This window comes from Salmo salar, chromosome 12 (genome assembly GCF_965601325.2).
Source record: "Salmo salar chromosome 12, fSalSal1, whole genome shotgun sequence".
Lineage (NCBI taxonomy): Eukaryota > Metazoa > Chordata > Actinopteri > Salmoniformes > Salmonidae > Salmo > Salmo salar.
Genome location: NC_138302.1, coordinates 17,437,659 through 17,452,720, shown reverse-complemented (window position 1 = coordinate 17,452,720; position 15,062 = coordinate 17,437,659). Strand labels below are relative to the sequence as shown.

Sequence of the window (15,062 nt, the reverse complement as noted above, 5' to 3'; positions counted from 1 at the left end):
CCTCCTCCTCCTATTCCCTCTCCTTTTCTCTCCGAGGTGATTGATTAGGATCCCCATGGCGACAGCTGGTCTTACTGGGGTCTGACACACAACAAAAAAATACATTACAGATAAAATACTTTACCATTTACATACATAAATCCTCATCTTAGCAGTATTAGGGATCTCACACCAGAAACTTCATGACTCCCTGGCTGCATCCAAAATCACACCCTATTCCCTATATATTGCACTACACTATATGGGCACTGGTCAAAGGTAGTGCACACCACAGGGAATAGGGTGCCATTTGGGACACAGTCGTCCTCTTCCTTCCTCCAGTCTTAAACACATGGTTGACACTGTGGTTAAACGGTTGCTTGGTAACTACTGTGTGCTCCAACCTACCAACCTCCACACCATGACACGTGGGCATTGGGTTGGCATGACAGCTGGCATCTCTCCCTATAAAGACCTCCACCATGTATGTGTGTGTCTGTGGTCCTCAAGACTGAAGATGAAAGTGTGGAATGGGACAAGCCCTAAGCAGCCAGGCTGGAGTGCCTGTTAGACTGGCACATTGTGGCTAGTGTGTGATTGCCAAGCCTGCAGCCCCGTGGCACGTTACCTCCTCATAAAGCCTGAAGCTCTGATATTATCATGGTCTGACCACAGATCTCACATCACGCTATGGCAGGGCTGGGTGGGTGGCTGGCTGGGTGGCTGGATGGGTGGGTGGGTGGGTGGCTGGCTGGGTGGCTGGATGGGTGGGTGGGTGGCTGGGTGTGCAATTGTATGTCATAATGGCTGTTTCTTTCAGTTCTGTTTATTCTCTTATTCAGTTTCCAGTGTTGTTTCTGGCTTACAGACCGACTTGGCCTCACTGTCGGAGGGCCGTACGGGCCAGGATTCAATCCCATCGCGCTTTTTCATCTATGCACCTTTTAAAGGCAATGTTCAACCAATGACAGGAGTTGGAATGGAATTGCTCCCAACTCAAACAATAACATTTGCACAAACAGACAGGCAGCAAGGGGGGGGGGGGGAGAGAGAGAGAGAGAGGGGCAGCAAGGAGAGAGAGAGGCAGCAAGGAGAGAGAGACAGAGAGTCAGGGCGGAGAGCGGGAGAGAGTCAGGGCGGAGAGAGAGAGAGTCAGGACGGAGAGAGAGAGAGGCAGGACGGAGAGAGAGAGAAGCAGGACAAAGAGTTTAAAAATGATTTATTAAACCACCAATAAGAGAAAAACAGTGAAACCCTGTTCACTGAACAATACAATAGGAAAAGAAAATACATTGTTTTTACAAAAACATTTTTACAAACATTAGGGTGCAACGGAAACGTCATCATAATGTTATTTGGTGTATTGGTCCTCTCTCATAATTATTAAGCCGTTAAGATAGCTGGGCCCCAATGTCTCATTCATCTCAGGGTAGAAGTGTTGATCTAGGATCAGTTTTGCCTTTTAGAACACAACTAATAAGATTATATGGACCGGTTGGGTCCTGGTCCTAGATCAGCTCTCATACTCAGAAGCTTGACACACTGCCCCTAACCTAACAGTGTGCTTTAACACGAGCAGAAACTGGGGGAGGATGATTCAAGATACACTTCCTGACTGATTATTTTTTATAAGATTAATACATGTAACATAAATTAGGTCATAATTAGCTCCTCCCCATCAGCTGGTAATAAAACAATATAAAAAGTAAATAAAAACAGAATAGGAGGGTATCAGGGTTGGGGTCAGTTTCATTTGAATTCCAGTCAATTCAGGAAGTACACCGAAATTCCAATTCTCCTCAATGCTTTTCAATAAGGATAATGTGGAATTGGAATGTGATTTAGTTGCTGAACTGACTGGAATCTAAATGGAACTGACCCCAACCCTGGAGGGTACACCACCTTACCGTTTAACTGTCACACTGTCCTGTCTAGTATCCCGCTGGTGGTTGTTGACCACATCACGTCTTACACAGGGCCAACAGTGTGCTGTATGTGTGCAGGGTTTTGTTCCAGCCCACCACTAAAAAAACTAATGAAACTATTCTTCATGAATTAGTTGAATCAGCACAGCAGGTGTTTTAGTGCTGGGCGGGTGCAATACCCCGCAGCGCATCCCTGTACTATTCGCTCATCCATAATAACCCTGGCAATAACCCTGGTTACCCTGCATGGGAGCCTCTCTGAACACATCCATAATAACCCTGGTTACCCTGCATGGGAGCCTCTCTGAACACATCCATAATAACCCTGGTTACCCTGCATGGGAGCCTCTCTGAACACATCCATAATAACCCTGGTTACCCTGCATGGGAGCCTCTCTGAACACATCCATAATAACCCTGGTTACCCAGCATGGGAGCCTCACTGAACACATCCACAATAACCCTGGTTACCCTGCATGGGAGCCTCTCTGAACACATCCACAATAACCCTGGTTACCCTGCATGGGAGCCTCTCTGAACACATACTATATTCTCCCCCCTTTACGTTGTATGGACCAGGGTTGTATTCATTAGTGGACACCGTAGCAAAACGTTTTGAAGAAGCGTTCAGGTAGACCCCATATGACCCCTAACCGCCATATGACCCTGTTATCAATGTTAGTAGTGATGATTAATCTAAAGCTGACCAGGTTCCAAGAGAAAATCTTCTGCCAACAAACTCTGGGCTTTGGCTGAGTTCAGTTCTGTTCAGTCCAGTGTGGCTTCAGTACAGCTGCCCTGTGTAGGGGGAGGGAGGGAACAGAGATGTGTCTAGTCCCTACGGTGAAGGGAGGATGGGATGGAGGGCAGAGGGTCTAGTCCCTACGGTGAAGGGAGGATGGAGGGCAGAGGGTCTAGTCCCTACGGTGAAGGGAGGATGGAGGGCAGAGGGTCTAGTCCCTACGGTGAAGGGAGGATGGAGGGCAGAGGGTCTAGTCCCTACGGTGAAGGGAGGATGGAGGGCAGAGGGTCTAGTCCCTACGGTGAAGGGAGGATGGAGGGCAGAGGGTCTAGTCCCTACGGTGAAGGGAGGATGGAGGGCAGAGGGTCTAGTCCCTACGGTGAAGGGAGGATGGAGGGCAGAGGGTCTAGTCCCTACGGTGAAGGGAGGATGGAGGGCAGAGGGTCTAGTCCCTACGGTGAAGGGAGGATGGAGGGCAGAGGGTCTAGTCCCTACGGTGAAGGGAGGATGGAGGGCAGAGGGTCTAGTCCCTACGGTGAAGGGAGGATGGAGGGCAGAGGGTCTAGTCCCTACGGTGAAGGGAGGATGGAGGGCAGAGGGTCTAGTCCCTACGGTGAAGGGAGGATGGGGTGGAGGGCAGAGGGTCTAGTCCCTTCGGTGAAGGGAGGATGGATGGAGGGCAGAGGGTCTAGTCCCTACGGTGAAGGGAGGATGGATGGAGGGCAGAGGGTCTAGTCCCTACGGTGAAGGGAGGATGGGGTGGAGGGCAGAAGCCAGGAAGTGGTTCCTCTCCGTCAGGCTTTCCCTTCCCAGGCGTCGTCTCTCTGTTTCGCTGCCAGACGCTTCTGCTCTGAAAGACAGGACAGACAGACAGACAGACAGGTTGATAGGAGAGTAAATCAACACTACTAGTAGTAGTCAATACTATCAACAAGACAAAGACTAGTTCCACTTTACAGGAGCAACATGTAATATATTAGCCATCATTTCTTCACGGTTTTGTGAAAGACACTTAGAGAAGTGCCAAAAGGCTCAGTACTGTTTCTTACCGTATCATTATCCAGAACACACCTGTTGCAAGGATGTGAAGAAACGTATTGCTAATGTTTCTGTCAACCTCTTGAACAATAACTAATCTTAACACAGGAAGTTGTACAAAACAGCCAGACTGGCTAGTCACGGTAAAAAAAAAAAAATCTAAATTCGCAAGAGTTGGAAAAGGTATGTTTCTCTCTCGTGGAGTTGTATTCCTTTGCTAGTACTGGTATGTCATGTACATTTGTCGCTAGTTACAGGATGAAATGTTCCACGTAGAACCTTTAAGTCAGCAGAGAACAGCTCCACAACACTCATGTTAACACAGGTGTGTAAGTACTGATGTGTCTGTGTAACTGATAGACAGACACACACACACACACACACACACACGTCTTTAAATGTCAACTGTGAAGTAGTTTTTTGTCTGTAATGTATTTTTCGTATTGTGTCACACCCCAGTAAGACCAGCTGTCTCCATTGGTGTCAGCTAACGGGGATCCTAATGAATCTAATAACCACACTGACGTCTACTGTATGAATCATAGACTGTACGCGACGACGTCTACTGTATGAATCATAGACTGTACGCGACGACGTCTACTGTATGAATCATAGACTGTACGCGACGACGTCTACTGTATGAATCATAGACTGTACGCGACGACGTCTACTGTATGAATCATAGACGACTGTACGCGACGACGTCTACTGTATGAATCATAGACGACTGTACGCGACGACGTCTACTGTATGAATCATAGACGACTGTACGCGACGACGTCTACTGTATGAATCATAGACGACTGTACGCGATGGCGTCTACTGTATGAATCATAGACGACTGTACGCGATGACGTCTACTGTATGAATCATAGACGACTGTACGCGATGACGTCTACTGTATGAATCATAGACTGTACGCGATGACGTCTACTGTATGAATCATAGACGACTGTATGTGATTACAGGATGTTACTGTATAAAAAGCACATCCCACCTTATAATAATATCTTTTTGGGGGTTGAAAACGTGTTGAAAATACATTTTTTGGAAGAAAATACAAATTTTGGGGGTTGAAAAGACATCTTTTCAATGTCTTGTGCTCACTGGGCACCAGGGGGAGGGAACACTAGTTGTCTAGAACAATCTAAACAGAGCTTCACACTGAGACACAATGTCTATGATCACATAACGTCCTGTAAGTTCACCTGAGAACAGTAGAGCACAACAGTTACCCATGCCAGAAAACAAAGTCAGTTCCATAAGCAGCCATCCGTCCGGCTCCCTCCTGACCAGGTGAATAATGTATACTCCCTTATTGATGTCACCTGTTAAATCTACTTCAATCAGTGTAGATGAAGGGGAGGAGACAGGTTAAAGAAGGATTTTTAAGCCTTGAGACATGGATTGTGTGTGTGTTGCCATTCAGAGGGTGAAAATATTTAAGTGCCTTTGGTAGTAGGTGCCAGCTGCACCAGAGTTGACTGGTCCTTCTGGCTGAATGTATCCACTTATAAATCCTCTGGGAGTGGAAATAACACCAGAGTTGACTGGTCCTTCTGGCTGTATGTATCCACTTATAAATCCTCTGGGAGTGGAAATAACACCAGAGTGGACTGGTCCTTCTGGCTGAATGTATCCACTTATAAATCCTCTGGGAGTGGAAATAACACCAGAGTTGACTGGTCCTTCTGGCTGTATGTATCCACTTATAAATCCTCTGGGAGTGGAAATAACACCAGAGTGGACTGGTCCTTCTGGCTGAATGTATCCACTTATAAATCCTCTGGGAGTGGAAATAACACCAGAGTGGACTGGTCCTTCTGGCTGTATGTATCCACTTATAAATCCTCTGGGAGTGGAAATAACACCAGAGTTGACTGGTCCTTCTGGCTGAATGTATCCACTTATAAATCCTCTGGGAGTGGAAATAACACCAGAGTGGACTGGTCCTTCTGGCTGAATGTATCCACTTATAAATCCTCTGGGAGTGGAAATAACACCAGAGTGGACTGGTCCTTCTGGCTGAATGTATCCACTTATAAATCCTCTGGGAGTGGAAATAACACCAGAGTGGACTGGTCCTTCTGGCTGTATGTATCCACTTATAAATCCTCTGGGAGTGGAAATAACACCAGAGTGGACTGGTCCTTCTGGCTGTATGTATCCACTTATAAATCCTCTGGGAGTGGAAATAACACCAGAGTGGACTGGTCCTTCTGGCTGAATGTATCCACTTATAAATCCTCTGGGAGTGGAAATAAACAACAGGGAAATTATAGAGTAGAAGTTCTGCCCGGCAACACAGGGCGTGAGGAGAACAACTGAAGGAAACTTTTAGCCAGAGGGACGGGAGAGTGTGTGTGTGTCAGCCGTCTGACCAGAAACCAAACCTCTCAGGTTTCACACACACACACACACACACACACACACACACACACACACACACACACACGTCTCCTCTCTCTCTCAGTGAAAGAAGTGGTCACCACCAGCAAAAATCTAGTTGTCAGTTCTTCCTGAAAATCTGTTCTATATTTGTATCTCGTCAGGACACTTCTTCCCCCCCCAATAGCTGGTCTTTGGAAGCAAGGCTACACTTAAAACAACATGACTGGAAGCTATTTCCAGGACGTGCAGTGTGTGTGTGTTTATAGAACACTAGATGAGAGCATTGTCCTCAGTCTCTCTGAGGCTGAGACTCTTCTTCGGGTTCATGGTCCTGAAAAGACATCACTGACAGAACACCACCCCCTAGTGGTAGCAACACTCTACGACAGCTTACTTCAACTGTCATACTAATGATGTATATAAACCCTGGATTGCTGACGCTATGTATTGGCTAATTACTTGCTTTGAAGCCACCGGTCAGCCATGTTGGCACTCCCCAGAGGGATCAGTCCTCCATAGGAATGAATGGAATTCTACAATATTTTAATTAAAATGTTTCAAGGACAAAATTACATTTATTTAAATATTTTGTTGCTGTATTAGGGACAGAAAGATTAGTACACAATTTTTTAATTCTATTCTTTTTATGTTCCTGTTCGAATAATCTAATTTAAAAGTATGCATTAAGGTGTCTGTAATAGAATCTGCTTGTCAAAAACTAATGTAGACATTAATAAATGCATTTCCATAGCTTCCAATATATATATACTGCTCAAAAAAATAAAGGGAACACTTAAACAACACATCCTAGATCTGAATGAAAGAAAAAATCTTATTAAATACTTTTTTCTTTACATAGTTGAATGTGCTGACAACAAAATCACACAAAAATAATCAATGGAAATCCAATTTATCAACCCATGGAGGTCTGGATTTGGAGTCACACTCAAAATTAAAGTGGAAAACCACACTACAGGCTGATCCAACTTTGATGTAATGTCCTTAAAACAAGTCAAAATGAGGCTCAGTAGTGTGTGTGGCCTCCACGTGCCTGTATGACCTCCCTACAACGCCTGGGCATGCTCCTGATGAGGTGGCGGATGGTCTCCTGAGGGATCTCCTCCCAGACCTGGACTAAAGCATCCGCCAACTCCTGGACAGTCTGTGCTGCAATGTGGCGTTGGTGGATGGAGCGAGACATGATGTCCCAGATGTGCTCAATTGGATTCAGGTCTGGGGAACGGGTGGGCCAGTCCATAGCATCAATGCCTTCCTCTTGCAGGAACTGCTGACACACTCCAGCCACATGAGGTCTAGCATTGTCTTGCATTAGGAGGAACCCAGGGCCAACCACACCAGCATATGGTCTCACAAGGGGTCTGAGGATCTCATCTCGGTACCTAATGGCAGTCAGGCTACCTCTGGCGAGCATATGGAGGGCTGTGCGGCCCCCCAAAGAAATGCCACCCCACACCATGACTGACCCACCGCCAAACCGGTCATGCTGGAGGATGTTGCAGGCAGCAGAACGTTCTCCACGGCGTCTCCAGACTCTGTCACGTCTGTCACGTGCTCAGTGTGAACCTGCTTTCATCTGTGAAGAGCACAGGGCGCCAGTGGCGAATTTGCCAATCTTGGTGTTCTCTGGCAAATGCCAAACGTCCTGCACGGTGTTGGGCTGTAAGCACAACCCCCACCTGTGGACGTCGGGCCCTCATACCACCCTCATGGAGTCTGTTTCTGACCGTTTGAGCAGACACATGCACATTTGTGGCCTGCTAGAGGTCATTTTGCAGGGCTCTGGCAGTGCTTCTCCTGCTCCTCCTTGCACAAAGGCGGAGGTAGCGGTCCTGCTGCTGGGTTGTTGCCCTCCTACGGCCTCCTCCACGTCTCCTGATGTACTGGCCTGTCTCCTGGTAGCGCCTCCATGCTCTGGACACTACGCTGACAGACACAGCAAACCTTCTTGCCACAGCTCGCATTGATGTGCCATCCTGGATGAGCTGCACTACCTGAGCCACTTGTGTGGGTTGTAGACTCCGTCTCATGCTACCACTAGAGTGGAAGCACCGCCAGCATTCAAAAGTGACCAAAACATCAGCCAGGAAGCATAGGAACTGAGAAGTGGTCTGTGGTCCCCACCTGCAGAACCACTCCTTTATTGGGGGTGTCTTGCTAATTGCCTATAATTTCCACCTGTTGTCTATTCCATTTGCACAACAGCATGTGAAATGTATTGTCAATCAGTGTTGCTTCCTAAGTGGACAGTTTGATTTCACAGAAGTGTGATTGACTTGGAGTTACATTGTGTTGTTTAAGTGTTCCCTTTATTTTTTTGAGCAGTGTATATATACACACACACACACAATGCAGGAGTACCAAGACGGTTATCCCCATCATTGGTCGTACCCCATCAAAGCCCCTTATTCTAAAACAGTTTCAATAAATAGATCTAGAAACAACACCCCATAATGACAATGCAAAAAAAAGTATAAACAAATAAAAGGTTTTTAGACATTTTTGCAAATTGAATAAATTGATGATTTTTTGTTTTTATATATACACATTTTAGAATAAGGCTGTAACGTAACAAAATGTTGAAAAAGCCAAGGGATCTGAATACTTTCTGAATGCACCAGATAGCTTCAAAATATGGCTAAAACGATCAGTCTGATGTCATGGATGGTTAAAACGATCAGTCTGATGTCATGGATGGTTAAAACGATCAGTCTGATGTCATGGATGGTTAAAACGATCAGTCTGATGTCATGGATGGTCAGTCCTTGCATACATAGCTGTCTATGAATTGGAGAGTGGTTACATTTCTCCAGCCCCAACCCTCAGCCGTTTACCAAAACAAGTGGCGGGGTCACCTCTGTTGTTATTATTACTTGAATTCCAGATTGCCCCTTTAATCACGTACCTCTGGCATCTTGCAGTTTTTTTCTCTCTGCTTCCCGGTGCTCTTTGCTCTGGGGACTCTTGACGCCCAGCGCCCCCATCACCAGCCTGCGGGCCAACACTGCACTGGTCTGGGGGCGCTCCTTAGTAGGGAGCAGGTAGTCTGGAGGAGGAGAGGAGGGACAGTGTTGAGGGAATGAAAGAGAAGGGGGGGCAAAGAAAGGCAGAGATAGCAAGGAAGAAGGACAAAGAGAATACACAATAGGTGACAAGAAAAGGAGAAGCAGGGTAGAATAAAGGAAGAGAATTAAATGAGGTGAAGGAGAGAGAATACAGGAGATACGAGAGAGAGAATACAGGAGATATGAGAGAGAGAGAATACAGGAGATACGAGAGAGAGAGAATACAGGAGATATGAGAGAGAGAGAATACAGGAGATATGAGAGAGAGAGAATACAGGAGATATGAGAGAGAGAGAGAGAATACAGGAGATATGAGAGAGAGAATACAGGAGATATGAGAGCGAGAATACAGGAGATATGAGAGCGAGAATACAGGAGATATGAGAGCGAGAATACAGGAGATATGAGAGCGAGAATACAGGAGATATGAGAGAGAGAATACAGGAGATATGAGAGAGAATACAGGAGATATGAGAGAGAATACAGGAGATATGAGAGAGAGAGAGAATACAGGAGATATGAGAGAGAATACAGGAGATATGAGAGAGAGAGAGAATACAGGAGATATGAGAGAGAGAGAGAATACAGGAGATATGAGAGAGAGAATACAGGAGATATGAGAGAGAGAATACAGGAGATATGAGAGAGAGAATACAGGAGATATGAGAGAGAGAATACAGGAGATATGAGAGAGAGAATACAGGAGATATGAGAGAGAGAATACAGGAGATATGAGAGAGAGAATACAGGAGATATGAGAGAGAGAATACAGGAGATATGAGAGAGAGAATACAGGAGATATGAGAGAGAGAATACAGGAGATATGAGAGAGAGAATACAGGAGATATGAGAGAGAGAATACAGGAGATATGAGAGAGAGAATACAGGAGATATGAGAGAGAGAATACAGGAGATATGAGAGAGAGAGAGAGAGAGAGAGAGAGAGAGAATACAGGAGATATGAGAGAGAGAGAGAGAGAGAATACAGGAGATATGAGAGAGAGAGAGAGAATACAGGAGATATGAGAGAGAGAGAGAGAGAGAGAGAATACAGGAGATATGAGAGAGAGAGAGAGAGAGAATACAGGAGATATGAGAGAGAGAGAGAGAGAGAGAGAGAGAGAGAGAGAGAGAGAGAGAGAGAATACAGGAGATATGAGAGAGAATGCAGGAGATACAGTGAGGGAAAGAAAGGATCAGTCTATAATTTTAATGGTAGGTTTATTTGAACAGTGAGAGACCGAATGACCACCAAAAAAATCCAGAAAAACGCATGTCAGAAATGTTATAAAATGATTTGCATTTTAATGAGGGAAATAAGTATTTGACCCCTCTGCAAAACATGACTTAGTACTTGGTGGCAAAACCCTTGTTGGCAATCACAGAGGTCAGACGTTTCTTGTAGTTGGCCACCAGGTTTGCACACATCTCAGGAGGGATTTTGTCCCACTCCTCTTTGCAGATCTTCTACCAAGTCATTAAGGTTTCGAGGCTGACGTTTGGCAACTCAAACCTTCAGCTCCCTCCACAGATTTTCTATGGGATTAAGGTCTGGAGACTGGCTAGGCCACTCCAGGACCTTAATGTGCTTCTTCTTGAGCCACTCCTTTGTTGCCTTGGCCGTGTGTTTTGGGTCATTGTCATGCTGGAATACCCATCCACGACCCATTTTCAATGCCCTGGCTGAGGAAAGGAGGTTCTCACCCAAGATTTGACGGTACATGGCCCCGTCCATCGCCCCTTTGATGCGGTGAAGTTGTCCTGTCCCCTTAGCAGAAAAACACCCCCAAAGTATAATGTTTCCACCTGCATGTTTGACGGTGGGGATGGTGTTCTTGGGGTCATAGGCAGCATTCCTCCTCCTCCAAACACGGCGAGTTGAGTTGATGCCAAAGAGCTCCATTTTGGTCTCATCTGACCACAACACTTTCACCCAGTTGTCCTCTGAGTCATTCAGATGTTCATTGGCAAACTTCAGACGGGCATGTATATGTGCTTTCTTGAGCAGGGGGACCTTGCGGGCGCTGCAGGATTACAGTCCTTCACGGCGTAGTGTGTTACCAATTGTTTTCTTGGTGACGATGGTCCCAGCTGCCTTGAGATCATTGACAAGATCCTCCCGTGTAGTTCTCGGCTGATTCCTCACCGTTCTCATGATCATTGCAACTCCACGAGGTGAGCTCTTGCATGGAGCCCAAGGGTGAGGGAGATTGACAGTTATTTTGTGTTTCTTCCATTTGCGAATAATCGCCCCAACTGTTGTCACCTTCTCACCAAGCTGCTTGGCGATGGTCTTGTAGCCCATTCCAGCCTTGTGTAGGTCTACAATCTTGTCCCTGACATCCTTGGAGAGCTCTTTGGTCTTGGCCATGGTGGAGAGTTTGGAATCTGATTGATTGATTGCTTCTGTGGACAGGTGTCTTTTATACAGGTAACAAGCTGAGATTAGGAGCACTCCCTTTAAGAGTGTGCTCCTAATCTCAGCTCGTTACCTGTATAAAAAACACCTGGGAGCCAGAAATCTTTCTGATTGAGAGGGGGTCGTTTTTCTGGATTTTTTTTGTTGTTATTCTGTCTCTCACTGTTCAAATAACCTACCATTAAAATTATAGACTGATCATTTCTTTGTCAGTGGGCAAACGTACAAAATCAGCAGGGGATCAAATACTTTTTTCCCTTACTGTATGAGAGAGAATATATAGGAGAAATGAGAGAGAATGCAGGAGATATGAGCGAGAGAATAAAGGAGATATGAGAGAGAGAGACAGACAGAGGAAGAGAAAACAGGTCAAAGATGAAGGAGTTCCAGAAATACTCAGAGTCAGATAATGGAGGATACAGGAAAGGATGGACAGATGAATGAAAGAGATGATAGTCAGTACCTGAGCAGCTGCGAGCCTTGGCCCTGGTGGTGACGGAGGCTTTAGCCAGCGACCTGACCTTCAACAGCGGGTGTTTGGTCCTCAGAGCCTCTCGAGCTGACACACACACACACACACACACACACACACACACACACACACACACACACACACACACACACACACACACGCGCGCGCGCGCGCGCACACACACACGCAGACACGCAGACACACGTGAGCAATAACCCACGTGCACAGACAGAAAGAGAGAGAGAGTTCAGTTGCTTAATGTTTACCTCAGATGTTGACTTGAGTGTTGACTGAGAAGACAGCTAAGTCAGCTCTACTATTAAAACACGTTGACCACTGCTTCATTTGACCATCCAAACATCTTCAGTAGAGTTTAACAGAAGAGAGACACGCAGTGCTTTAGATAAGGTATGAAACATGTTCAGCTGTATCCCTCACCTGTGATGAGGTGTGTGAATAAATGATTGTGTCGGACAGAGCTACCAGAGTCTATGGCCTTTCCTTTCCTTTATAAAAGCTGTGTGACTCACCTGCTATGGGGCTGTTGAAGAGAGCCAGGGCGTGAGTATCGTCCACAAACTGGATGTCAAAGCCTCTCTGCCTACACACACACACACACACACACACACACACAAATACCTTCAGCATCTCATCACTACTACACACTGTAGGCGGAGCATCGGCTGCCCCTCGACGAGACGGAGCTTCGGCTGCCCCTCGACAAGACGGAGCACCGGGGGTAGCCGAGACGGAGCACCGGGGGTAGCCGAGACGGAGCACCGGCTACCCCTCGACAAGACGGAGCTTCGGCTACCCCTCGACAAGACGGAGCTTCGGCTACCCCTCGACAAGACGGAGCTTCGGCTACCCCTCGACAAGACGGAGCTTCGGCTACCCCTCGACAAGACGGAGCACCGGCTACCCCTCGACAAGACGGAGCACCGGCTACCCCTCGACAAGACGGAGCACCGGCTACCCCTCGACAAGACGGAGCACCGGCTACCCCTCGACAAGACGGAGCTTCGGCTACCCCTCGACAAGACGGAGCTTCGGCTACCCCTCGACAAGACGGAGCTTCGGCTACCCCTCGACAAGACGGAGCTTCGGCTACCCCTCGACAAGACGGAGCTTCGGCTACCCCTCGACAAGACGGAGCACCGGCTACCCCTCGACAAGACGGAGCTTCGGCTACCCCTCGACAAGACGAACACCGGCTTCATTGTGTATTGATAGGGACTAGGGTGGAATGAGATTTGACGGAACCTCAGAACTCCTAAAACGACAGTAAAGGCTGCTACGTACTGGTAGGCCTGGAAGGATTTGACCAAGTCTTCAGTCTTAAACTCTGTGGGGAAGTCGTAGATTTCTATGATGTTAGACAGCTCATCCTCCCTGAGCTCAGTGTCACCGTCCCCCTCTCTGTCCTGATCCAAGCTGTAGTAGTCAAACCTGGCCTCCTGCACCGGCCGCTTCTTCCTGCCCTGCTGTATGGCCAGCTGAGAGGAGGGGGGCAGAGAGGTGTGAGAGAGAGAGAGAGAGAGAGAGAGAGAGAGAGAGAGAGAGAGAGAGAGAGAGAGAGAGAGAGAGAGAGAGAGAGAGAGTGAGAAAGTGTGAGAGAGAGAGGGTGAGAGAGATAATCATTTTGTTTACTAGTCTCCTAATGATTTCCAACTATAGACAGAACAGTAGATGTGTAAATAACAGCATTGCAGCAATAGTACCACTAATAAGTAGCAAACGTGTAGCAGACATACACTGAGTGTTATAGCAGTATTCTGGGGATGCAGACAGAGAGACAGACTCACCTCCTCAAATAGACATACAGACAGACAGGCAGACTGACAGACTCCACTCTATTCAAACCGACTGGCAGACTCACCTCCTCAAACAGACATACAGACAGGCAGCCTCACCTCCTCTAGCACATGGGGGTCCAAACACTCTCCTTCGTCATCAAAGAGAGCATCCCAGCTCTCCTCCTCCTCCTGAGGGCCTGCCTCTATCCCCTCCCGGGATCCCCCTTCTCTCTCAGACGGAGAACTCTTGCTCCCCGTCTCCAGTCGCAAACCCACATCTCCATCTCCTCCCTGGTTGGCTGTAGCAGCCTGTCCGTCATTCTGTGGCCCCGCGTCGCCGCCTCCTTCTTCTACCGTCTCCTCCAGTTTGGCCTCACCGTTTAGGACTCCATTCCCCTCTCCTCCCGTCTTCCCTCCTTTGTCCTTCTTGTTCTTGGCATTCTTTCGGGCCTTGTCCGTGTAGCGAGGCCTGGGCTTTGGTTTGCCGTCTCCCTGGGTTTGGGCCTTATCTTTGGGGCCGTCCTGCTTCTTCTTGGGCTGGTAGAGGGGCTTGTCTGGCTTCTTGGAGCAGGACGCGGAGGGCTGGGGTTGGGCGCAGTCCTCTTGAGGTTGTTCCCCCTCCATCACCATACAACTGTCCTACATGGAAGAGAAAGGAATAGGAACAAATCATTAAGGATGCCTCCCAAATGGCACCCATTATACCTATGATAGGTTAATTGAGTAGCTAGGCACCTCTCTCCAATTCTCTTTAGTTAATTCGCATAAGCCCCCTCAGTCATTTAATAGCTATCACGCATGCGCCATGGTACTTCGAACCATTCAAACTGCATGTACAAATCTTACACCACTATACTGTACTAAATTAAAAACAAGTCCAAACTGGTTAACTAGATTCTCTGCTAATTCGTTGTCAGTAACGGGGTGTTTGAGTGATAAATTAGACTTGGCTGCGTTATGCAGCAGTATGCATCCAGTTTAACTAGCAATAACCCGAATACACCTAACACATAATGCACTGTAGAACAATACATTCTATACAATTATTTCCTTAAAATCATAAACGTATAAGCATTAGCAAAATACCTTAATCTGTAGTTTATCAGTTGGCTAGATATCAACCGAACAACAAACCGCCGGATGTTTAGAATTAGAAGGGGGAAAAACATACTGTCGCATGTATATGACGTAGAACTAAAATCGCTGCTGGTAGTTGT

General features: G+C 47.0%; 1 protein-coding gene across 3 annotated transcripts; it reads right to left on the bottom strand.

Moving 5' to 3' along the window:
* Nucleotides 1–1,181: 1,181 nt before the first annotated feature.
* On the bottom strand, nt 1,182–15,026 carry LOC106591789 (coiled-coil domain-containing protein R3HCC1L). 3 transcript variants are annotated; one of them, XM_014183052.3, is made up of 7 exons: nt 14,932–15,026; nt 13,963–14,484; nt 13,352–13,545; nt 12,580–12,650; nt 12,041–12,136; nt 8,999–9,139; nt 1,182–3,491 (listed from the first exon to the last, which is right to left on the bottom strand). In XM_014183052.3, exons 2-7 carry the CDS (start codon nt 14,473–14,475, stop codon nt 3,385–3,387), a joined length of 1,122 nt encoding a protein of 373 aa, XP_014038527.3. In that variant the 5' UTR covers nt 14,476–14,484; nt 14,932–15,026; the 3' UTR covers nt 1,182–3,384. The 3 variants fall into 3 exon arrangements, with proteins under 3 accessions (XP_014038527.3, XP_045546813.2, XP_014038518.3); XM_045690857.2 differs by having other exon boundaries at nt 13,963–14,479; XM_014183043.3 differs by having other exon boundaries at nt 1,182–3,496; nt 13,963–14,479; nt 14,932–15,024.
* Between the last annotated feature and the right edge of the window lie 36 nt (nt 15,027–15,062).